At 52.8% G+C, this 24,798-nt stretch overlaps 3 protein-coding genes and 1 long non-coding RNA gene across 5 annotated transcripts in view; 3 read left to right on the top strand and 1 right to left on the bottom strand.

The window, feature by feature from the left end:
* THEM4 (thioesterase superfamily member 4) overlaps positions 1-703 on the top strand; it is a 60,611-nt gene extending 59,908 nt beyond the window's left edge. Inside the window, exon 6 of the mRNA XM_064588546.1 lies at positions 575-703. Coding sequence (XP_064444616.1) covers positions 575-651 — 77 coding nt within the window. The 3' untranslated portion in view covers positions 652-703. The remainder of the gene's footprint in view (positions 1-574) is intronic.
* Positions 704-853: 150 nt separating this feature from the next.
* On the top strand, positions 854-9,173 carry THEM5 (thioesterase superfamily member 5). Its single transcript, XM_045896596.3, has 6 exons — positions 854-984; positions 2,433-2,634; positions 3,908-4,046; positions 8,145-8,255; positions 8,571-8,695; positions 8,984-9,173. The coding sequence occupies exons 1-6, from the start codon at positions 862-864 to the stop codon at positions 9,025-9,027; spliced, it is 744 nt and encodes a 247-aa protein (XP_045752552.1). The 5' UTR covers positions 854-861; the 3' UTR covers positions 9,028-9,173.
* Positions 3,920-19,738, top strand: C2CD4D (C2 calcium dependent domain containing 4D). Of its 2 annotated transcripts, XM_064588544.1 has the most exons (4): positions 8,242-8,255; positions 8,571-8,695; positions 17,336-17,599; positions 18,622-19,738. In XM_064588544.1, the coding sequence occupies exon 4, from the start codon at positions 18,683-18,685 to the stop codon at positions 19,736-19,738; it is 1,056 nt and encodes a 351-aa protein (XP_064444614.1). In that variant the 5' UTR covers positions 8,242-8,255; positions 8,571-8,695; positions 17,336-17,599; positions 18,622-18,682. The 2 variants fall into 2 exon arrangements, with proteins under 2 accessions (XP_064444615.1, XP_064444614.1); XM_064588545.1 differs by lacking the exons at positions 8,242-8,255; positions 8,571-8,695 and adding an exon at positions 3,920-4,046.
* Positions 9,605-21,950, bottom strand: LOC129046431 (uncharacterized). Its single transcript, XR_008507707.1, has 3 exons — positions 20,544-21,950; positions 20,207-20,379; positions 9,605-12,761 (listed from the first exon to the last, which is right to left on the bottom strand). It is a non-coding gene; the product is annotated as an uncharacterized LOC129046431 (long non-coding RNA).
* Between the last annotated feature and the right edge of the window lie 2,848 nt (positions 21,951-24,798).

Here is a 24,798-nt window from a genome sequence, read left to right as displayed (position 1 = left end):
CCTTGCAGACACTGGCTGAACGCTCCTCCCCTCTTTCCACTGAAAGCTATCTCTCTTGCAGACTTCCAGTGACAAGGCCTCCACTGCCCAGCTCCCCACCTCACCCCCAGCACCCATCCCCTTCCCTGGGGTTCCCAAAGCCTGAGAGCACCTTTGCTGAGCTGACTGCTCCCAAATGATTTTCTGTCTCTGCCTCTAAGACCTTCTCCTTCTCACCAGTATCCCCTCCAGGGCCCAGCAGGTGGAGGCTTCTCTGTGTGACCCCTTGTCTGGGGTATAAGAAGGGGTAGCTAAGGGCGGTGAGTTGGTTTTCTGGGTGCCAGGACCATACCAGACAGAGGTCTTACATGGTCTTGCTGCAGAGCACGCACCACAAAGTCTCCACCAACACACACAGACACTCCAACACTCTCCAATCAAGAGACAGACCTCCCTTACGTTTCTGGGAATTTTCTTGGAATGTTCTTGGATTGCCCCCCAAACACTCCAGGGCAACTCTCCAAGGCCCCATGTACCATATGCTATTTCTTTATGCACTTTTTTCTCTTTAACAAATGTTTCTTTCTGGATTCAGGCCAGTCCTGTTCAGCATTCATGCCCAAGCAGCATCTACTTCTCCCCGAGCGCTGGGTGGGGCTTGGGACCAGCTGAAGGCTCCAAACATCTGTGGGTGTTGTGTCAAACCAGTCCAGCCTTGCCTAATCAGCTGCTGAGGCAGCTTGCTGCTGAAGGCCTGGTGACAAAAAGGAGAGAGGTTTGTGCCAGAGGTGGCCGCCCCCGCAGCACCAAGATACATCCAAAAAGCACTCACTCGCTTTGCTACCTTCTCAGTCCTACCAGCCCCAACCTCAGAACCCAGCCATGATAAGGAGATGCTTCCAGGTGGCAGTAAGGCTTGGCCGGCACAGAGTCCTTCCTGGCGTCCCCCAGGTCCTGCCCAGACTCAACCCCAACTCAGCATTCGGATCCTCCACGGACTCCCTGGTCAGTAAGTTCCCAGCTCAACCAGGTAGGCAGCCCTTCTCCTGGGGGCCTAGGGCATAGGAGCACCCCAAATTTCCTCTTCCCAGATGATGGCTGGGGCAAGTGGGCAGTGTGTTGGGGAGCTATTTGATTTGGCAAAGGGAAGGTGCTCTTAGGATATCAAGTAACCCAGATCAAGGGGCTCCTGGCTGGCTTAGCTGGTAGAGCATGTGACTCTTGATTTCAGGGTTGTGAGTTCAAGCCTCATGTGGGGCCTAAAGATAGGAAGGGAGGAAGGAAGAAAAACGAAGGAAGGAAGGAAGAGAAAGAAAGAAAGAAAGAAAGAAAGAGGGAGATAGAGAAAGAAAGCAAGAAAGAAAGGAAGGAGGAAAGAAAGAAAAGCAGGCAGAAAGAGAAGGAAGAATGGGAAAGGAAGGGAGGAAAGGAAGGAAGGAAGGAAGGAAGGAAGGAAGGAAGGAAGGAAGGAAGGAAGGAAGGAAGGAAGGAAGGAAAGAAAGGAAGGAAGGAAAAGCAAGCAGGCAGAAAGAGAAGGAAGGAAAGGAAAGGAAAAGAAAGGAAGGGGAAGGGAAGGGAAGGGAAGGGAAGGGAAGGGAAGGGAAGGGAAGGGAAGGGAAGGGAAGGGAAAGGAGACTAAGGAGCCCAGATCCAAAACTAAGACCACCAGGACACTTTCATCCTGGTCTGAAACTCGTGTGGCCACCGATGAGTCACTTTTTTCCTGTGGAACTCAGACTGTTGCAACTGCGTTGGGGCATTTCCAGATGGACGGTCCTGTGTGAGGTTTGGTGAGCAGCCAGCCTACTGCCCACAGTTGTTACTGGTCCATGAGTGCTTGATGCCTCAGAGGGCTCGCTTTTCCCACGGATAGTTTCACACTTCTGTGGGCACTCGAAACATGTTTCAAAGGAGCCACCTTTCCAGGGCAGGCCCACAGTTGTAGACAGAACAGGGATAGCCCCTGAGGTAAGGAGGTGGTAGCCATGGTCCTCCACCACTGGTCGCACCCCCTAGGGTAGACAGTGTCTGAGGACAGGCTCTAGTCTGACCATCAGCTCTTATACTCACAAGCTTGGCAACCTTAGCCATATTTCCTCAGTTTCCCCATCTGTACAGTGGGGCTTAGACTACCAGTTCTTAGCTTCAAAGAACAGCTCACGGGTTTTTAAACAGGACAGTGGTAAGGCACACCACAGAGCAGTATGCCTCTACTTGTCAGCCCTGGTTCCTTTTTTTTTCCTTCCTTTGCACCTTAGCGTCCCCTTGTCAGTCACCCTCAGGTGTCTCCTAGCCCTCTGCAAGGAAAATGGGCCGCTTCCTGTAAGTCAACACTGGTGGAAGGGCTTGAGGAGCCAAGAACCCAGGAGCAAACCACCTAGAGGTCCCACAGCCCAAACAGCAGCCCCCATCCCCCAGGAAGCTGTTTAATCTCCCCGATTTTTCCCTCCCAGGTCTCAAGATTCTGTCTGAAGAAGACAGATTTGAAGGATTATGCCCTTCCCAATGCCAGCTGGTGTCCAGACATGCTGAACTTGTACCAGGAATTTCTGGAGAAGACCAAGACTGACGGCTGGATCAAACTGCCCTCCTTCAAGTCCAACAGAGACCACATCCAGGGGCTGAAGCTCCCATCTGGGTTAGCAGTGGCCTCAGGTAGGGCCTGGCCTGGGAAGGCCTCTGGGCATACCTGCTCCCCAGCCCACCGGGTGGGTTCAGCCAGTCTCTTTCACTGTGCTGACTCTCCTGACCCTCGGGAAGGAGATCCACAAGCTCCCTTCCAGTTCTCAGCTGGAAGGTCTTTCTGTGTCTGACCCACCTCTGATGATGCAGCCCCAGGCAGGTAGAGGAGAAGAGAAGAGTATTCTCTCTGATCTCTGCTTCCCTCCTCCCATCCAAGAGAACACAACCCAGTGTCGGCCTTTGCTCCCAGCCAAGAGCCACCCCCTGAGCACAGCCCCTCAGGCCCCTGCCCTCTGCCTTCTCGCTGGGTGTTCCTCCATACTGTCAAGCCTTATCCCAAGTCCTCCTCTCTACCCAGTAAAGGCCCTAGGGCCTGCCTCCCCCACTGCGGGCCTTGGCACACTATCCCTGCTCTACTGGGTCCACAGCCAGTCTCCCCAGACACCCACCAGATCAGATGGATAGAACTTTCCACCTTCAGCTTTCTTCATGTGTGTAGATGCGTGTGTGTGCATGTGTACATGCACATCCCTGTTTTCTTGTCTCTCTCATTTATATATGTGGTTTTCCTGCCCACTGATGAATGGGTGGTGCAGTAGGCAGATGGCCTTTGTGTTTATGCCACAAAGCAGGGTCACCAAAATAATTTTTTTCAAAATATTTGATATCCATCAAAAAAGGACGTAGTTGTTGTAGTAGTTGTTTTGGGGGGAAAAAATCAGGACTTTGGTGGACTTTCCTGCACTTATTTTACTGTGGTTTTTTTTTTTTAAGATTTTATTTTTAAGTAATCTCTACACCCAATAAGGGGCTCAAACTCACAACCCCAAGATCAAGAGTCACATGCTCTACCAACTGCGTCAGCCAAGCATCCCGATTTTACTGTTCAGTACTGTTTTTATTTTGAATTATATGTGAATTACATGTTATAGTTTTAATTTCCCATGTTTAAGGTCTGTTAAAGTCTTGATCTGGCCATGAGCCTATCTCTACCCCTCAGCCAGGGAACTTCCTTGAGTATTTCTCCCTCCAGACTGAGCGGTCCCTGAGGAGAGGGCTGTGTCTCCAGTCTCAGATTGAACGCTCCCTGAGGGCAGAGGCTGGGTGTCCTCTGGTTCTCTCCTGGACCCTGTGCCTAAGGCAGGGCTCCACCCATGGTGCTGAATGACTGGCCCTGCATCGTGACTGGGCCCCACGCACTCATGCACCCCCTTCTCCAGCTACGACACTGCCCATCTCTCCCTAGACAAAAGTGACTGGCGCATCTTCACCAGGTGCATCCAAGTGGAAGGACAAGGCTACGAGTATGTCATTTTTTTCCACCCATCCAAGAAGAAGTCCATCTGTCTTTTCCAACCTGGCCCCTACCTGGAGGGGGCCCCAGGGTAAGCCACAGGCAGGGCCTGGGTGGATGTTCTTGGCTGCTTTCTGGGCTTGGCTCAGCTGATGGATGAGCCACACACTGGGCCCCGGAGTCTGTACCTCTCCCTAAGGAGCTAGGTGGGGGTGGTGAGCACTGGACTTCTGTCTCAACACCAGGGCACTGGAAGGGCACTCTGGGTCATCTGGTCCAGTCCCCATTGTGCAGATAAGGAGAGCCTCCTTAGGGAGGTCTGAAATTTTTCCAATAAGAAGGTGGTCTTAGAGGCCACTTTGAGAAAGGTGTTGTGAACTTGGAAGAGGACAAGATCTGGAGCCAGGCTTTCAGTCCTGCTCTGCCTTGCTGGCCTTGGAACCCTAAGCAAGCAGTTTAACCTCTGGCCTTCAGCCTTCTTACCTGAAACCTGAGGCAATAATATCCGACTGCCAGAATGCCTGGAACTATGTGTATGTACTCACAAATCATATGGCACAATATAGCTCTCAGACACCATATTTCCAGACTTCATCTTTTGCCCAGGGGCAAACTGAAGCACGCAGAGGTAAGGTAGCACAGTAGTACACACAACCAAGTCAGATCAGGTCTCTAATCCAGGACCTGGGACTCCAATCCATTGATCTCTCCATTATACTCCGCTGCCTTCAAACTTGGGATAGGCCCAGGAAGGAACTCACCCTAGGTAAATTCCACAAGGGAGAGCAAGCTGGCCTTGAGCCTCTTGCCCAAGGCCACTGGGCCACCAAGTCCATGGTCGTCTGCCTTCTCCTGCATCCCTGTTCCTTCTTTAGACAGTCACTGAAGGCTGTTGGTGGTGCCAAAGTTCCTACAAGGGAGACAGAAGGGTGGGGGGCAGCTTTAGGGTCCCAGCGCCTGGGAGGGACTCAGTTGCAGTTAAATTCAGAGATCTTAATAGATGTCAGCACCTCCACAGGCCATGGATTCAGACTGCAGCCCTTGGTCACCTTGGCCATCCCAAAGGCATCTTCGGTGAGGACAATGATTTTCCCACTGATGCATCAGCTGCTGGGGGACTAGGTCAGAGCCCTACACAGGTCAGGAATGCCCTTCATTCTGAAGAGGAAAACACCAGAAGGCGGGGATGGGGGTGAAGTGTAGCTGATTTTTATTTAGGGGCTCATGGAAGTGGGGCAGGAGAGGCAGAGGAGGACCATCCAACACTGAAGCCAGTGGGTTGAGGGGTTCAGAGAAGAGATTCATACTGAACAGAAAGAAATACCCAGTTCAGGGGTGCCTGGGTGGCTCAGTTGGTTAGCGACTGCCTTCGGCTCAGGTCATGATCCTGGAGTCCCGGGATCAAGTCCCGCATCAGGCTCCCTGCTCAGGAGGGAGTCTGCTTCTCCCTCTGACCCTCCCTCCTCTCATGTGCTCTCTCTCTCTCATTCTCTCTCTCTCTCAAATAAATAAATAAAATCTTAAAAAAAAAAAAAAGAAAGAAAGAAAAGAAAAAAGAAATACCCAATTCAGTCTACTGTGTAGGGATAAAAAACCGGTTCTCAACTACTATGTCTTTCTCTCCTGTGTGTCTCCTTTACTACTCATACAAGACCTTTACTTCTGATAGTTCTGATCACCAAATGGGGAGAGGCTTCTCCCTACATGAAGCAATTCTGTGACACCAGCTGGGTGTCCTACAATTTAACTCCATGCTGACACCATGTACCTGGAGACAGCATCAGATCCCACAGGGTAAGTAAGGGCTCAGTCCATGAACCTGACCCCACTTCATATGCCAAGAGCAAGTAGCAGGCCACCAGGTTCCCACAACTTCTGTCTGACTTGGCTATGTCAGGAAGCAAGAATTTCCTGTCCCCTTCAAGGGTCCTTCCAGCTGGACTAAAAATCAAATTGACATGAGACAGATTAACAGGAGAAAGTCAAATTTAATAGTGTACATACAGGCAATCCACACAGACATGGAAATTCTAAAGACAGGCAAAATGAAGACTACATGTCATCCTGAACTAAGGAGCAGGGGACAGGGGTCTGGGACTTTGAAGGGAAGGAATGCACTTCACAGGGCAATAAGAAGAAGAGCAGATGTTTGGTAATTAGCTGCTTGCCCTGCCATACAGATGGGTCACTCAGGTAAAATTTTTCTCTGGTAATAACCTTTATTCTGGGAAAGACCCCCAATTTAAATTCTTCTATGTAAGTGAAGGGATGGGCAAAAGTTTCTCTTGAGCCCACAGGGTCTCGATTGCCTTCAGCTCAAATTAATATTCACGCCAGAGTGGCCCATCTTGGGACAGCTTGCCTTGGCCCCTACAGTTGCAAATCAGAGGTTCTCAGAAACCCCTCCTGATGTTCAATTACTTTGCTAGAGAGGCTTCCAGAACTCAAGGAAACACTTATATTTACCAGTTTATTAAAGGATATGATAAAGGATACAGAAGAACAGCCAGATGAAGACATGCATACAGTGAGGTCTGGGAGTATCCCAAGCACACGCAGGCGTTTCTGTCCCTGTGGGGTCAGAGTGCATCACCCTCCCACTGGGCCTGTGTTTGCCAGCCTGGAAGCTCTCTGAACCCTATACCTTTGGAATTTTATGGAAGCTTCCTCACGCAGGCATGAACCATCATATACTCCATTTCCAGCCCTTCTTCTTTCTCTAGGAGCTTCTAATCATGGCTTCGTCTTTCTGGGGCTCCATCCAGGAGCCATTCAGGAGCCCGCCCAGAGTCACCTCAGTAGAACAAGACACTCCCATCACCCAGGAAATGACGAGGATTTCAACAGCACTGTGTTGAATCCAGGCCAGAGACCAATATATATTTTCTATTTTGTCACAAGTATCCACCCAGCCCTAGGCAATGAGGAAGAATAGGTTGCTGGCTGATCAAGAGCTATCCTGCAGAATCCACACACTTGCCAATGGGTCCCCTGTCTGGCCAATTAGGATAACAAGGGAAGAGCAGGTTTGGGGTTCTTTGGCACCAACTTCTTCTTCCCTCTTTCAAGCCATGTGGAAGTAGGGGGTTTTATAAATATTACCTCGTGTAATCTGATGAAATAGGAATTATTTTTAAGATTTTATTTATTTATTTGAGACAGAGAGAATGAGAGACAGAGAGCATGAGAGGGAGGAGGGTCAGAGGGAGAAACAGACTCCCCGCTGAACAGGGAGCCCGATGCGGGACTCGATCCCGGGACTCCAGGATCATGACCTGAGCCGAAGGCAGTCACCCAACCAACTGAGCCACCCAGGCACCCGAAATAGGAATTATTTTTATTCAGAATTCATAGTGGAAAAACTTAGGCTCAGAAAAGCTTAGCAACTTAACAACTCAGCAACTTAACAACTCAGCAACTTAGCAACTTGCTCAAGATCAGACTGGTAGTGAGAGGTGGAGCGTGGAGTCGAATCAGGTTGGTGTGGTTCCATGGCTCCCAGCTCTTTCCCCTCCTGGTGGTGGGAACAAGAGGGTAATCCATGCTAGCTTGGCCCTGGTGTAGCGATGGGTAAGGTGGGAACTGGCCCAAGGCCATGCCTCAGAGCCCAAGCCGAAAAGCACAGGGGCTTTTCCGTCCCTTGTATGAGCGCACCTTTCCAAATGATGGCAATTGCTGCCAGCAATTAGGTGATGAATCAGAAAAAAAATGTTTTTCCAATAACTTTTTTTTAAAAGATTTTATTTATTCATTCCAGACACAGAAATACAGGGAGAGAGAGCATGAGCAGGGGGAGAGGCAGAGGGAGAAGCAGGCTCCTCGCTGAGCCAGGAGCCCGACATGGGGCTCGATCCGAGGACCCTGGGATCATGACCTGAGCAGAAGGCAGACGCTTAACCATCTTAGCCACCCAGGCACCCCTTTCCATTAACTTTATCAGAAAAGAAAAAAAGAAACCTCATATTTTTCCTGATGAAATAAAATAATTATGTCAGGCGTTGCTCATGCTGCTGAAGCAACATGGGAGAAAAGCTGAAGTGACTTGGACCAGTTTGATCAGCTGGGATCCTGCTCTGCTTCCTTTCTTCTCCCGTAGAAAGATAGAGGCAGGATGGCTCCGCATCAGGATCAGGGTGGGTGGCGGGGAAGCTTGCAGCCCTGGCCTTGTTCCTGCCCACCCCACCCCCAGGTTTGCACATGGGGGGTCCCTGGCTGCCATGATGGATGAGACCTTCTCTAAAACTGCTTACCTGGCTGGAGAGGGGCTATTCACAGTAAGCCTCAACATCAGGTTCAAAAAGTAAGTATGGATCCTTGGGGCGTTGGCCAAAGTCATGCCCTTTTTATCACTGAGGAGTGGCCATGCTCAGGGGTTGGGTGCGGGAGCCCTGTCTGCCACCCTCCTTCCCAAGCCGCTGCTCAGCTGATCTTCTACTCCCGGCCAGAGCACAGCCTCTGCCAACAGACTCTGGAAGTCTGCAAGTGGGCCGCGAGCCCTGAGTCACTTATTCCTTGAGGCAGAGTGGGATGAAGAGAAGGCTGGGGAAACAGAGGGGTGAAGGGATGGCGGCCAGGGATTCATATGAGGGATGGACTAAGCCACCTCCTCTTCCAGCTTGATCCCTGTGGGCTCTCTGGCTGTACTGAAAGTTGACGTGGAAAAGATCGAGGACCAGAAGGTTTACGTGTCGTGCATCGCCCAGAGCAGGGACCAGCAGACAGTCTATGCTAAGTGCTCAGGTAAAGAGGTTCTCAGCCTCAGCGCCAGACTCTGTCCTGCCACCATCACCCTCAGGACCAATGGAAGGAAGAATGCTGATGTGCTCCCAAGCTGGGATCCAGCTTTTTAGAGTGGGACCGGGCACCCGCTGTAGACTCCAATGAAGGAGCACCCTGCTAGGATTCTTTTCTATGTAGGAGTGGCCCAACCTGTTCCACAAGGACAGGATCGGGCACCAGGTGACAGGATGCAAATGCGCAGAGCACCCCAACCAGCTCCTGACACTCAGCTTGTCCTCTTCTCTGCAGGTGTTTTCCTGCAGCTGCAGCTGGAAGAGGAGTCATCCCAGTAACAGTCACTGTGCCTTCCTGCTGACTGCCCTGCCTGCTTGGGACCCACTGCACGGCAGGGAGGGTCCGCAGGAAGTGACTGGTGATGGGAAGGAGAGGGCGCGTTCCTCTGAATAAATAGATTCGTGGCCTCATTCTCAGGCTAAGACCCTTCTGTAGTAGGAAATCAGAATCCTCACAGCACCTCCCACACACCCACTTCCCCAGCCAGCGCCAAGAGATCTTCTGAGCACCTGCAGGTGCCAGGCCCTGGGTGAGGCACCAAGCACACAGTGAGGAAAGACTTTAAAGGGTATAGGCTGGAGGGGGGGGTGACATAAAGTTTTGTTTCTTAGAAAGATGACTCTGGTGGCAGTAAAGGGAGGGTCAGCAAGCCTGAAGGTGGGACCCCTGGTTAGGAGACCCCTGCACGGCCCCCAGCTAAAGATAGTAAGGGCCTGCCGTGGGTCAGAGCTTTGAAGATGAAAGATGGAACATGTTACAAACAAAAGAGCGTGGGACTTTGCCACTAATTATAGGTATTGGATTTGTGAAGAGTCTTCCAGGATGCCTCCAGGCTTCTGGCCTAGGAATTGCAGGCGGCATTACCAGGAGTGCAGAGAAGCAGGTTTGAGGTGGGGGTGAATAAAAAGCTTCATTTCCCACGCACTGAGCTTGAAGTGCCCATGGTACTTCAGCCACATGGTGAGCACCAGCAAGAGCCTGGATATTGTGGTCTGGAGCTTGAGACGGATGAACAACTGCCTCAGTCTGTAAATCATCGATATAAAAATGGACATGGAACCCCTGGGAGGGAAGTACAGAGTGAAAGGAGGGGAAGGGGGGGAAATGAAGGCTAGGGAAGGGGTCATAGATAGAACTTGCAGTTGGGCAAAGGACAAAAGCCACCAGAGACCAAGGATAGGATAGGAGTGACTCTTCTGAAGAGGGAGAGGTCAGCAGTGTCAAATGTTAAAAAGAAGGCAAGACAGATGGGGACTGAAAACAGGCCTTGGCCTTCGGCAGTGAGGAAGGTGAGGGTCTTCTTTGCCGGGTGGGAGCAAAATCCAGATTATGGTGAATGAAAAAATGGATGGGACTGACAAAGTGAATCTAGATGATTCTTTCTAGGAATGTTGTTGTTATTGATGATGTTATTTAAGGAAAGAGGGTTGACTATATTTATAAATTGCTTTGGAAGGAGCCAGTGGAGAGAGGCTGAAACTCTAGCAGGGAGAGAGGTGTCATCCAGCAGAACAGCTATCTGGTCTCAGAGATGGATCAAGAGCACCGCTGGAGACAGCAGCAGCTACTCTGATACCAAAAAAGGAAGGAGTAGAAGGGGGAGTGCATAGCAGGACAGCAGGTTGAGGGGATTCATGCCAGAGGACTTCAGCACCCTCAGTGAAACAGGAGGCAAGGCCCTCAGTGGGGAGAGAGGTCTGGAAGAAGGGCAATGATTGCCATAGGCCACTGGGGGATCAGAACAAACCGACCCGGTACAGGTGGGCCGAGGCATGCAGAAGGCCCAACCGCTGGTGGAAAACGGGGGTCTGGAGTATACTGACCTGGGGTGAGGGGAGGGCGTGAGCCAGCTAGCAGGACTACGGGATGATGGCACTAAGTCAGGCAAGGAGACTGTGGTAAAGGAGAAAAAAAGAACATGGCTAGCGCACATTTTTGAGGAGGAGTGGTCTGACATGAAGGAGAAGAATAGAGACTGGAGGAGGCAGTCATCATCTGGGAGAAGCCAGAGGCTCCTCTGAGCAAAGGAGAGAAGTGGGAAACTGAGCAGCTGCCTCAGGGACAGGCAGGATGCCATCAAAACTAAGTGGGTGCAGAGGATGCCCAGGAAGAGGTCCAAGGACTTGAGAAGTGTTACCAAAGAATGAGAACTCCAAGGGGGCATATCACAAAGGATTTTATTATTAGATGTGGTAAAGCCAAATACTGAGACAGGTAAATCTTTACATCTCTGAAGTGTAACCCATATTTTTTTTTAAAGATTTTATTTATTTATTTGAGAGAGAGAATGAGATAGAGAGAGAGAGCATGAGAGGGGGGAGGGCCAGAGAGAGAAGCAGGCTCCCCGCCGAGCAGGGAGCCCGATGCGGGACTCGATCCAGGGACTCCAGGATCATGACCTGAGCCGAAGGCAGTCGCCTAACCAACTGAGCCACCCAGGCGCCCAGTGTAACCCATATTTTAAATAGAAGAGACATAAAGTCCAGTTGTTGGTATCTAGGAGTCACTCAGGAATCTGGCTGACAAAAGCTCTGCCATCTTTAACACATGACTTCCAAAATCATCCTGGATGCTGATATCCAGTTGCCAGATGAGAGAAGAGACAATCACAAGAGAGGTGTTTGGGACCAAGCCTCAAAGTATTTCCATTGACTAGAACTCAGTCATGAGGCCCCACTAATCAACAAAGGGAGGTTTGTTGGAAAATATGGTTTAACTACATGTTGGGGAAGAAAGGGAAAAGGGTTTGGTGCATAGCTGGCAACCACTGTCTCCGTTTGAGAGGAAGATGGGCGGAGGAAGGAAGAGTCCATATCCAAACCCTTATCCTGGGAAGTGAAGAATTCAAGTTCAGGATGAGACTGAGGTTCCAGGAGCTGGGGCCCCCATCCTGGCACAGGGTGGAAATCTACAGAGGTGGGAAGCTCTCAGGCAAGACCCCACAGCACGGCTGGGAATGTCAGCCTTGACTGGCTAAGGCCAGGAGGACAGGCAGGGATATTGGTAAGGGAAATAAGGTTATCAGCTGCTGGAACACTTCCCTAGGCTCTAGGGCTTTGATAAATGCCTCTCCTCTCCAGGAGGTCAAGTCTTACAGCTTTCCAGGCAGAAACGGGGAGTTGCTGCCTGCACACTTAAAAAAAAATTCATCTGGAATGCAACTACTGTAAAGGTAGATGGAGTGGAATCCAACTAGTCATTCAGGCAAATGTGGCAGTTTATTCTGCTTAAAGCAGAGGATAGGGGCCCCTGGGTGGCTCAGTAATTTAAGCATCTACCTTCGGCTCAGGTCATGATCCCAGGGTCCTGGGATCGAGCCCACATTGAGCTCCCTGCTCAGCAGGGAGCCTGCTTCTCCTCTCCTGCTGTCCCTGCTTGTACTCTCTCTCTCTCTGTCAAATAAATAAATCTTAAAAACAAACAAACAAAAAAAGCAGAGGATATGTTTTCTCCAGGTTCCTGAGTCAAGTGTCAAGAGAACCAAAGAGTGAATAATGCAAGTGTAAGAATAACCAATTCAAGAAGGCAGGAAACTCTGGTAGCTCATACCAGCTCTTAAAGAAAGGGCCCCAAAGGCCTTCCTGGAACTGCAGAGCTAAGTCATTCACCAAAGGTCTCACGTAAGGAGCCAGAGCTGTAAGTCACAGTATACCACCAACCCCATCACCTGCCAGTGCCCACAGTGAGCATTGTAGCAAATCATGCTATTAGGCCATGCTCAAAGCCATGGAAAGACAGCTTAGTGAGACCCAAAAACCCAGGGAGTCTTAGAGCAGTTGCCTGCCTACTTGGAGGAAAGTCCTGTGCCCTGCCTGCCTCTTCATCAGGCTTGAACCCAGATGATTTCGGTAATGCCCAGTCCTCCAGGCGTCCCTCTACGGTGGCACCAGCAGGAAGAAGGAGATCAGGGCCTCGGGTCACATGTGACACTCTCCAGGAGTGGCAGTGATGGTGAAGAGGCGGTGCTCCGGGCCCCATTCAAGGGAGCATGTCTGCTCCAGTCCAAAGAACTCTAGGGTCCAAGTAAAAAACAATGCTCTTTGACATCAAAGATCTGACTTCTAGCCTCAACTCTGCTACTGTTTGGCACGTCATTGCTTTCTGGGTCTTTTCCTTGCTCTATACAAATGGAAGGACAGGTGAGGTGATGTCTAAGTTCCTTCCAGGTCTGATACCTTCTTGTTCCCATTAAGTCAACTTGTGGCCACTCCGTGTGCCAGTCATTTGCTTGATGGCTCTCAGATCCCTACTCCTCCCGTACTCTGCCTTAGATTGTGCAGGGCCAGTGCCTACAACCTGCATTTCCCAAGGCTCCTTTGTCACCTGTCTTTGAGAGGCCCTGGTGGCAGACTGGAAGGTGGGAAGTAGCAAGAAGTTAGGGTAGTTCGCCCCTTCTCCTTGCTTTGAAAGGCAACTCAAGTAATGGCTGTATCTCCACGCTTCCAGATCCTGCTAGACCATCCTAACCAACCTATCTGCCTTTTTAGCTCTTTGTAACAAGTTCCCCGTGTTAAACTCCCTCTGTTGAACTGCCCAGCAGGTGCTATTTTCCTCACCAAACCCTGACTGATGCAGTCAGGCTGTGGATGATCTATACCCAGTTCTTAGTCCCACTGCTGTCCGACCCAGGTGGTGTGCACTCTTCTATGTGCCCTTGATTTTAACCACCAAGAGAAGGAAATGGAAGGAGAAAGAGAGCCAGACCAAAGTGAATTGTCAACGACTGAGCACAATCCTAAACCAAATCTCTGCCCATTTTCCCTCTGCATCTGTACAAATGAACACAGCTGGAGAAAAATCTCACAACCACACTGTTTGGTCTCAGCATAAAGTCGTGGCTGCTATCCTTTAGGCGAGCCTGCAATACTGCCCAGCAGCCACCTTGCCTTTCCCCTGTCCTCCTGGGTGACTGTTCCTTTCCTGGTCTTTTCTACTGAAGCCCTAGAGTCACCTCCTCCGCCAACCATCATCACTCTCAGCTGGTAACCTTGCATCCTGCTTCATGAGCAATTAGAAGCATTCAGAGGGAACAAGTTCCCACCACCCACTCCTCCACCTTCTACCTCTACTCAGTTATTCTACCTTCTCTCCAGTAACTGGGTGAGCTGTCCACACAGCAAGCAAAGGACAAGCTCCAGATTGATTTCTCATGCGCAATACCTATTCTTTGTGTCTACTCAGGAATATTGCTGCATTAATTCTCCTTTGTCTCTTCTACATTACCAATTCTCCCCTTCCTATGGAATCTTTCCCATCAGCATACAAACATACCATTATTTCTGTGATTTAAAAGTTTCTCTCTGGGGGCACCTGGGTGGCTCAGTTGGTTAAGCATCCACTTTTGGCTCAGGTCATGATCCCAGGGTCCTGGGCTCCCTGCTCAGAGGCAAGTCTGCTTCTCCCTCTCCCTCTGCCTGCCGCTCCCCCTGCTCATGCTCTCTCTCCCTCTCTCTCAAATGAATAAATTAAAAAAAAAAAAAAAACTTCTCTCTTGATTCCACTTCCCGCTTGGCCACTACCCCACTGCCCCTGCTCTTTCAGCAAATTCTTCAAGAGAGGTTTGTTGGTTTTTTTGCTCTCTCTTTCCCCTAACCTTTCTGCAGCCCACTCCAACCAGGCTTTTGCTTCTACCACTGCACCGAAACTGCTCTTGGCAAAGTCACCAATGACTTTGCATTGCTAAATCCAATGATCGATTCTCAGTCCTCACCTTACTGGATCTTGCCACAGCATCTGGCACAGCTGGTTCTCCTCCTCTCCCCTCTAAATGATGCCCAGTGCCTGGGTGGCTCAGTCATGATCCCAGATGCCAGATGGAGTCTTGCATCAGGCTCCTTGCTCAGCGGGGAGTCTGCTTCTCCCTCTGCCCCTCCTCCCATTCGTTCTCTCAATCTCTTTCTCTATCTCTCTCTCATAAATAAATAACATCTTCCAAAAAAATGTTGACATGCCCAGCACTCAGTCTTGAACCTTGAGCCCAGGATCCTTACTCTTTTCTACCTACACTTCATCAAGTCTCTTGACTTTAAATTCCATCTTCATTTCTCTTGGTGCCCACACTTACATTTCCAGTCTGGACCTTTCCTCTGAGTTCCAGGTTCATATATGCAACTGCTTACTCAATGTCTCCATTTAGATGTCTGGCAGGCTTCTCAAACTTCATAGACCCAAAACTGAACTCCTAATCTTTCCTCTTCTCAGCATATGGTAACTCCATTCTTCCAGTTGCTCAGGCCAAAAACGTTGGATCATTCTTTCTCTTTATATGGGGATGGATCCATTTATTGACTTGATCTTCAGAACAGATCTAGAAACTGACTACTACAATCCTGATCTATGCCCCAATCATCTTGTGCAAAGATTATTTCGATAGTCTCCTATCTGATTTCTCTAATTATGCCCTTATCCCCTTCATTTTGTTCTCACCAGAGCAACCCTTTTAATATATGGCAAGTCATATCACTCCTCGGCTCAAATAAAAGCTAAAATTGTCACAGCTTTTATGTGCCTACGAGTCCCAACAGCATTGGGCCTTATTATCCCTCTGACTCCATCTCCCCTTCACTCATTCTGTTCCAGCTATGCTGATCAGTTTGCCTCCTTGAACACTCCAGGCATGCTGAGCGCCGCTCATTGATGATTCCTTCTGCCTAGAATGCTTTTCCCTCAGAAAACCTTCCTCTCTCCATGTCATTACTGAAATATTCCCTTCTCAATGTGGCCATCCGTGACCACCCCATTTAAAACTGAGTGCTCTTCTATGATCCTTCCCTACTTTATTTTCTTCCCAACACTGATTTCCTTCTCATAAACTGTACTTTTTTTGCTAATTTTTTTTGTCTGTTATCTTTCTTCCTCCACTAAAGTATCAACTTCACCTGGCTAGAAGATGTACCCGTTTTCTCACTGCTATATCCTCCAGTCCAGCACAGTGCTTGGCACATAGTAGGTAGTCTGTAACTGAATGAATGAATGAAGCCGCAGAATCAAACTTCCCTGAATTCTACCCTACCTCTGGACTTATTATAAAAGCCAAAAATGTCGTCATCAAGCCAGATTGAACTGGGGTTTCTGTTTTCTTGTGCTTTTAGCGGAAGTGAGCTGAACTGATGCCCATGTGTTATCTCACTTAATCCTCATACCAACTCTGAGAGTTAGGTATGTTCTCTCCCTCTTCCAGATGGGAAAGGTGAACCCCAGAGAGATTAAGTTATGCGCCAGAGATCACACCCCTAGTAAATTGCAGAGGGATCCTCAACCCATCTGACTGATGCTAAAGCCTAGAGTTCTTGGCTGCAGCACTCCACACAGACCACCCTCCCCAGAAAGTACACCAGGGCTGAGCTGAGTCAGGAGCCACGGAACTGGAGGGTTTGAGGTCACCAGGGATCTCCACAAAAGAAACACATGCTCTTGGGTGCCTGGGTGGCTCAGTCGTTAAGTGCCTGCCTTCAGCTCAGGTCATGATCCCAGGGTCCTGGGATGGAGCCCCGCATTGGGCTCCCTGCTCCACGGGAATCCTGCTTCTCCCTCTCCCACTCCCCCTGCTTGTGTTCCCTCTCTCGCTGTCTCTATCGAAAAATAAAGATAAAAATCTTAAAAAAAAAAAAAAACACACATGCCCTTTTAAAACTCTCAAGTATCAGATGTCAAAATAACCATCTTGTTTCCTGCATCCTGTTGTTGTTTGCATGTTTATTGTCTGTCTCTCCCCTTAGCCTGCTCCCCATTCTATATATCCCCAGCACCTACACAGTGAATGGATGAATAAACTAATTCAGGTATAATTCTGCTTAGTGTCATTAATTCATTCAACAAATCCTGATTGAGCACCTGCCTTGTGCTAAGCACTGTCTTCATGACACTTACAGTCTAATTAAGACAGTAGATAAATAATCACATACAAAAATCACAGAAGAAAAAAACCTGTGACCAATGCCAGAAAGGAAAAGTATGGGGTGCTGGGAAAGCATACAACAGAAGCCCCTATTTAGATGGGAGGTTGTAAGGGAGGGCCTCCAGATCTGAAGGATGAAAGTGGGGAGTCATCCTAGGAGGGGAAACAGCCTATGCAAAGATCCTAAGGAGGGAATGCGCCTGATGTCTTTGAGAGACTGAGGGATGGCGGGTGCAACTGAGGGGCTGATCTTGCCAGTGGTGGCCTGTGCTTCCTAGGATCCGCTTGCAGGGGAGGGGAAGGGAGGAGAGGCACCCTCCACTTTTGCAGTTGAACAGCCTTCTGCCAACGACAAGGCACACAGGCCAGCCGGAGCTCGACCCACTGATAGAACCAGCTCTGTCCTCAGTGTCTCCATGTCCAGAAATCTGGATCCTGATCACTTTTCCTTGGGCCATGTAGTTCAGAGAACTAGTCACTGCAAGTCACTCTGTCTGAGAGCTACTGCGATGGCTCCAGACTAGGACAATGGGGGCCAAAGCAGGATTCCAGCAAGGACGGCTTTGCACAATATGCAATGTGTGTGACCACGGCTATGGGTTTCTGCTAGCAAGGCTAGGGTGCAGCCCGTGCAGCACAGAGGGATGGAGGCCACTGCCCACTGATGACCTCCTTTTTCTTCACCGCAGCCCTCCTAGTGGGCCAGCAGAGGAGGCTGGGACCCAGGACTGGCTTGCTGCTAGAAACCTGGAGGAAGGAGTTAAGGCTGGGCTGATGACCGTGGAGACAGAGCTCTGTTTATCCAGGAAAAGAGGTCGGACGTAGGCAACGGAGGCCCCTGCCAACTCCTCCCTGAACGACTGGGCTGGGGGAGCAAGCTGGAGAGGAAGCTGCTCCCCTCCGGGCTCTGCACACCAGCCAGCCGGAGGCCAGGAACCAGCGGCAGCCCACAGGTGAGGCCTGCGCTCCGGCCGTCTGACCGAGCCCGCCGTGGGCTCGGACTCCCAGGCCGGCGGACGCTCGGAACGTCGCGGTCCCGCGGGTGGGGCGCGGGGGCGCGGTGAGCGAGCGGCGGCGGATCCTCGGGGAGCCGGCTCTGGGGGTGGCAGAGAATCAATAGGGCCTTTGTGCTCAGTGTTTTCCTAGGGAGGGAAGGAGTGGAGAGTGGGAGTGGCGGCCCAATGGCCGCTCCGCCCTCTAGACTCGGGATGCCTTGGGGCTGGGAGGCTGGAGCAGGACAACCAGGGCTGGGGGAGGAGGGTATTCTGCGACCCCCCGCCCCCGGGGGTGCGACTCCCGGGACCGGCCCTGGGTGCTCCCAGGACAGCAGTCAGCTGTGCAGCGAGTGGGCTTCTGGCCGGGAGCCACTCAGAAAGGAGAGGGAGGAGCAAGAGGAAGCAGGGGGGCTGGGGCCGAAGGACGGCTCAGGCTGGAGAGCCTTGCTCCCAGGTCCGGGCGAAGGCAGCCCGAGGGGCGCCACACAAGACCTAGGAGGAGAGTCTGAGTTCGGGATGGGCGAGGGAGAAGGGGATGAGCCTGCCAAGGGCCTCTGCGTCTCTTCAGGCGAGCAGGATGTACCAGGAGGGTTCGGGATCCGTGTCCGAGTTTGTGACTACAGACCTTTTGATAATTTGAGAATGTTCCTCCATTCTCCGAATAGTAGCCTGGAGTTCTAGTGGGTGTGTTGGGCCTTCTAACTCTTTAGTGAGTGAGCATCTTTAGCACTGATGGCAGAGTCTGAGATCGCGGGTGTCTAAAGGCCTGCGTCTGAAAATGTGACTGTCCAGTGCCCTCCATTTCTCCCCAGGCCCCCAGGCTTCACCGCCCCCCCCCCCTTGTTTTTCCTGCTCAGATAGGGGCCCGTGTACCGGGCGCGGGGGAGGGGACGGGGGGGCGGGGGTAGAGTGCGCCGTGGTCGACCAACCGGTGTATGTTCTCAGTATCACCCACCTCCCGCCCCTTCTGTCCTCCACAGGCCTCCACCGGGAACGCTGAATCTGCACCTACTCGGTCTCGCGGAATTCGGACCCCACTGCATGTGGCTCTTGGAGAAAGCCGGCTACCGGCTGGGGCCCCCGGAGTCCAGGCCCCGATGGGCGCCGTCCAGCCTGCTCCCTAAGCGCCGAGCCCCGGGCCCGCCCGCGCGCGCCTGCCCCAACGTCCTCACTCCCGATCGCATCCCGCAGTTCTGCATCCCGCCTCGGCTCCCGGACGTCGGGGGCGCCGAGTCCCCGGCCGGGCGCAGCCTCCCCGCGGCCTGTTCGCTGCCGCACCTGGCAGGCCGCGAAGGCTGGGCCTTCCTGCCCGAGAGCCCGCACACGCGCCGGCGCGAGTCCCTGTTCCACCCGCCGCCGCCGCCGCCGCCGCCCGCCGCCGCCGCCGCCCGGGGGCTTTCCCCAGCGCACGCCCGGCTGCACGTGTCCGCCCCGGACCTGCGCCTCTGCCGGGCCGCCGACAGCGACACGGCCTCGTCGCCCGAGTCGTCGCCCTTCGGCTCGCCGCGGCCTGGCCCCGGCCGGCCCCGGCCGCACTCGCTGTCCCCCGAGGAGGCGAGCTCGGCCGACACCAGCCCGCACGCGCCGCGCCGCGCGGGGCCGCCCGGGCCGCCGCTCTTCCACCTGGACTTCCTGCGTTGCCAGCTGCGGCCGACCAAGGAGAGCGTGCTGCGCCTCGCGCCCCGCGGCGGCCAGCTGCGGCTCTCCGCCGACTACCAGGCCGGGCCCGGGCGGCTGCGCCTGCGCCTGGTGAGCGCCGAGGGCCTGCCGCGGTCCCCCGCTGGCCCCGGGAGCGGCGGCGGCGGCTGCTGCGTGGTGCTGACGCTGCGGCCGCGCGTCCGGCCACGGGGCCAACGGAGCCGCGTGGTCAAATGCAGCGCCAACCCCATCTTCAACGAGGACTTCTTCTTCGACGGGCTGGGCCCGCCAGACCTGGCCGCCCGCAGTCTGAGGGCCAAGGTGCTGGACAGGGGCGCAGGCTTCCGCAGAGACGTGCTGCTGGGGGAGTGTGAGACGCCCCTCACTGCCCTGCTGCCCCCCTTGGGTGGGGGGCTAGGTCCAGGGACCCCCCTGGCGCCTGCCCATCTCAGCCTGTAGACTGGGAGACTGTCTCTTCCTCAGAGAGGTCTTCGTTCTTTTCACCTGCCCAGCCTGTATTTATTTTTGCTAATAAAATGTCTGTTTTTAGCAGGGTCTCTCCCCTTGTCGGCACCCTACACTCAGATCTACAGCCTGCTCTCTTCCCTCAGTCTTGGCTATCCCAGGGATGGAAGAAGCTCATTCACGCTGAGTTGGAGCAGACCTCAAGTGGTGGTTTTCAAACTTGAGTGAGCATTAGAGTAATCAGACATCAGCAGTCCTGGGCTCCATCCCCAAGAGATGCTGAAGCTAGGTTAATAGGTCTGGGCTGGGTAGGGCCCTGTCCAAAAAGGCCTCCAACCCCTTCAGGGGGCCCTCCCATCACTGCAGAAAAAGCTCTGTGACCGAAACCAACATTAGCCACCTTCCCCCCAGGGGGTTCCTTGGGGCTGCACAGGGGAAATCAGCAGTCCGTGGCTCACCTACCTCCTCCCCACTTGTACCCACATCTATCCTGGGGAGAGATGAAATTTCTGTGCCTTGAGAGTGAGTCAGGAGATGTCCGCACACAGCGCTGAGTTGGGTGTCCTCTCTCTTGCCTATGCCTGTGCCACCCCGGGCGCGAAGGTGCAGCCAAGTGTCCGAGTAGCGCTTGAGGACTGAATGGAGGAGATAAAATGTCCCAGGGATTGAGATGGGGAGGGCGTCCTACCTGAGTGTGAGAGCTCTTCTCAAAGATGCCCAGAAAAAGCTACCCCAGTGAGTAGGGGGAGGGTGGGGAAGGAGATGGATAAATGTAGGTCAGATTGTGTTTACCTCCTACCTGAATGTCCCTGACGTCAGCAGTGACCTTCTTCTTCTTCTTCTCTCTCTCTCTCTCTTCGCCTTCCCTGGAGTTGGTTCCTGTTGGCTCAGGCCAGGCTTAGAGGAAGGAAGGAGGGAGGGAGGGAGAGGAGGAGGAAGGCACTGGGCCAACCCAGCTTCTTTCCCCCTCCCCCTTGGGCCCTTTCTCAGTTTCCATGGTGCCTTGAGCCAGGGATGAGCCTGCTGGATCCCGATAAACCTCAGCATGTGTAATGTTAACACAACACACACGCACTTCTGTCAGATCGCTGGGATGCCTTCTCCCTCCCCTGATTAGGTGCCCCCACCAGCTGCCCCAGCCCAAGGCCAGGGAAACCTTGCTCCAGCTGTCCACCAGGTGGTAGCATTGACCAAACAATAATAAGGGCTAATATCACCCAGCAAGGAACTGTTCTACAACTGGTCAACTCATTTATACCTCCTAGCAACTCCCAGGAGGATTAAGTACTATTGTTAGCCAATGTGACCTTGGGCTTTACTCCTATAGTGAGGAGTAAAGCTAGGATTTGAACCCAGAGGGTCTGGTTCCAGAGTCTGGGCTCTTAACCCCCTCACTATACTAAGAGTCAGCGGCCACCTCCCACCCAGGTCACTCTGAAAGGAGTCTCCTCCTTCCCTAGAATGACAGCGCTCCCATTCTTTCAGTCTGTGAAATCACCCATGGGTCTAGCTCTGTCCTTAATACTGTCCTTCTACTTCAGCCCCAAATCCCCCCATCACAGCCTTTGGTGAACAACTGGATTTGATGTCCATTTGAAAGTCCCTGGAAAGAAACGTAGAGGTCATTTAACTTTCATTCATGCATTCCTGCAACACAAGGTAGGGAGGCCCCATGGAGATGCCAGTGATCAAAACAGACATAGGGATCAGACAAGTTAGAAAATGAATAAGTAAAATGTAAAAAAAAAAAAAAAAAAAAAAAGTTACTTGGTAAAACATTATGGAGAAAAAGAAAGCGGCTTCCTAGGAAAGGGGAGTCAGATAAAGAGAAGGGAAGACTATAGGAATGGAAAGAGGGAGGGATGGTCCCAAACCACTTTTTTTAACCACCATACTTTGGACCAGGTGCTGCAGCTTATCTGTGTTATCCTAGTAATCATCACAACTGCCCCGTAAGGTAGGTATTGTCATTCCCATTTTACTGAGAGATAGATCAGAGAGGTTAAGTAAACTGGCCTGGGAATGGCCTGGCTGCAGGGAAGGTTTAGGACCCTGGCTCCCCCAGATCCCCCAACCCCAGCCTGCTGCTCAGAGGAGGCTGTGAGGTGGGGATTCAAAGAGCAACTCACTCAGGTCACAGCTGTGAGCTGCCCCATGTGCTGGAGGCCAGTGTCCCTGGAGGAACTTCCTGGCTAGCTAAAGCCACAGAAACGTGCCCGGGACAAATAAGGTGCTAAGAACCCCCCCCCCCCCCCCCCCGCCGCCCGCCCCGCCGTGTGCACACTGCAGGGGGCCTCAAAGCCTGTTCACAGGACAGTTACTATCGTCCCCTTTTTACTGGTGTGCTCACTGAAGACTAATAAATAGCAGGCCATGTTCTTATCCAAATCTTTTGGCTCCAAAAATCCCAGCTCCCGCCTTCCAGCACTCCCTGCTGCGTCCTGGGCTAAGTGACCACAGATGTTACCTGACAGATGATGAGTGGTGCAGGCAGGGCCACCATGGAAAGTTCAGGGCCAGGAGCTGGGGTCAAACTCCTACCGTTCCCTCCACCCACAGTGGCCGTTGTGACAGGAAGGGGGAGGGGTGGAGGCCGTGAGCTCTACAGATGTTGATAGAGCCTAGGTTGTGCTTTTTTTAATGGTTGAGGGAGGAGGAGGTACAGCCCCCTCCCTGGGTCACTGCCGTGGGTTGAGGTCTCTCCAGGACCCAAGAAAAGTTGTCCTCATCATTGAATCAGGCTTCCCAGAGGAGGTGGCCCTTGAAGGATGGGGCTGGGGCAGTATGGGGCCTGCAGGCTGTCCAGGCCCCACATACTTTCTACCTTCACACCCTCAGGCCCTCCCTGGAAGGGCAGGCTTGCACTGAGCTTTAAGTGGTTTCTGTGGTTTAGAGGGTGGGGAGGAAGGGAAAACAAGTTGGTGACTGCTCCCCAGTTCCAAGCCACCACCACCACCCTCTACCCCCTCCAGGCTGCTTGCCCCCTGCATTGAGATTCCCCAGTCTGATAAGGGAACTTGGGCACGTGGGGGGTGAAATGATTCTCTGATCCCTATCAGCCTCTTCCTTGCATAAGAATTTTAAGAATGAATTCGAGGAGGAAAAAAACCACTGCCCGGCTTTGAAAGGACTGATTCCTCCAGAAAAGGGGCTGTGATTGCAGCAGGAGGGAAGAAGATTAGGCATGAGGATGGACTTCCCAAAAGGATGATCACGGTACCTTCTTGCCCTAGGGAGAAAGAACCCCAGGCATCCATGCTTAGCCCAGGGAAGGGGTGGAGACCCAAGAATGTCCAGGAGGCATGTGACTTGCTTAGGCCTAGAGGCCAGGACCCTGTCTTCCAAACCCCGGTCACTTCCTCCCCACCCTGCGCAGTGGCACGAGTGGCTGGGAGGGGCAGCCATACTCATGGTATCGGGGGTGGCCAGACCACCTGACATGGTGCCCCCAACCGGGAGCTCAGAAAGGGCCCTGGGAGACCCAGAGTCACAGAGTAAGAGAGGCTGGAAGAGGAGAAAAGACGAGGAGGCACAGAAAACAGAACGATAGACAGGGAGGGGCGGGCAGGGAGAGACACAGAGAGAGGATCCTGAGTGGAAGCAAAGCCAATCATCGGGCTGGAAAGGGGAGAGCCATACAACAGGACCCCAATCCTCCCCCGCACCCCTGTCCCTCTGCCTCTGGCTGGCTCTACTTGTCTGCCAGAGGGCACTAGGTGGAGTGGTGCTTTGGAGAGCGTTGCCTCTTAATCCAAGCCTGCCCGAGGGGGAGAGCCCCAAAACAGACTGGCATCCTGTTCTGTGCAGAGAAGTGTGGGCCATATATAGATAGACAGATCTATGTGGGCCACACAGATGCATGGGCCATGCGTATACCAAAAGGATATGGGGGTAATCAGAGGCACAGATACATCACTGTCAGACCCTTGGCATAAGGAGGTCCCCAAAAGCGGCCACTCCACTCTTCCTCACTCCCTATCCCCTTGCCCACCATCCTAGGAGTTGGGAAGTCCTTCTCTACGCGTCTAACCTTTGTCCCTCGAGCTGCGGCCATTGGGAGGCCCTGGGAGTCACCCAGGAATGGAGGTGCTGATGGTAGCAGAGTGTGAAGCTCCAGGGTGGGGCGGGAGTGGAGGATGGCGAGATGGGAGGGCAGGAGAGGGAAGGGACAGCTGCCTGCCCTCTCCACGCCAGGTGCCACGTGCTGTGGCGGGGCTGCCTCCTGCTCTGCTGTTTACCAGCCGGGAGCGAGCAGGAGGAGGTGCCAGGGAGCCGCCCCACTGCATCTTGGCCCCTGGCCAGCCAGCCTGTTGGGTAACCAGGAGAGCCAGGCCCAGCTAATCAAACTCTGGACCGAGGCTGTGCAGGACAGAAGTGGCATCCAGGACCTGCACCAGCCTCATTCTGTCCCGAAGCCTTCTGCAGAGCCCTTCCTCCGTGCGGGCCCCCGTGTGCACCCACCGAGTCTGGGGGCTCTACTGCCTCCAGCTAGTGCAGCGCAGCGTCTCTCCTGGCCTCTCCCCTCCCATTGCTCCTCTGCCCCCACACACCCCTCCAGCCCTGCAACACGGCCCCTGACAGACGAGGAAAATGTGGAGGCATCAGCAAGCCACGGAATTCTAGGGAAAGGCAGCAAGGTGCCGGGGCTAAGCGGGCAGAGGCCTCAGGAACGGAGGAACCATGGGGTGAGTCTGACCTCCTCCTGGAGGAGCGGCACCCCCCCCACCACTCCCCCCCAGAGAAGCCCTGTTCTTGTCACCTCTCTTGGTCAGGCAGAAAACACACCATCCTGAAGTCACAAAGACCTGGGTTCAAATCATGGGGCAGCCACTTATTGTCCTCAGGCAAGTCAGTAATATCTTTGAGCATCATGTAGCTTATGGGTAAATCTGGAATAATGGTGGCTGTTGTGAGGATCGAGGAAAATCATGGATTTACACAAAGTGCCTGGCAAACGCTAGTCCCCTTCCCTTCACTTGTTCCTCCTTAAGGCTCCAGACCCTGTTCCTCTGGTCTCTCGCCCTGTCCCCTCCTGCTGCCAGGCTGCTCTGTCA

This window comes from Mirounga angustirostris, unplaced genomic scaffold, assembly GCF_029215605.1.
Source record: "Mirounga angustirostris isolate CCGP_5_RB_7025 unplaced genomic scaffold, mMirAng1.0.hap1 SCAF_4, whole genome shotgun sequence".
Lineage (NCBI taxonomy): Eukaryota > Metazoa > Chordata > Mammalia > Carnivora > Phocidae > Mirounga > Mirounga angustirostris.
Note: the sequence above shows the minus strand (reverse complement) of the source record. Positions and strands in the feature narration are given on the sequence as shown.

Coding starts and splice junctions, on each gene's coding strand:
- THEM5 (XM_045896596.3), top strand. CDS start 862: ATGATAAGGAGATGCTTCCAGGTGGCAGTAAGGCTTGGCCGGCACAGA. Junction 4,047..8,144: donor TACCTGGAGGGGGCCCCAGG/GTAAGCCACAGG, acceptor CCCCACCCCCAG/GTTTGCACATGGGGGGTCCC. Junction 8,696..8,983: donor AGTCTATGCTAAGTGCTCAG/GTAAAGAGGTTC, acceptor TCTTCTCTGCAG/GTGTTTTCCTGCAGCTGCAG.
- C2CD4D (XM_064588545.1), top strand. CDS start 18,683: ATGTGGCTCTTGGAGAAAGCCGGCTACCGGCTGGGGCCCCCGGAGTCC.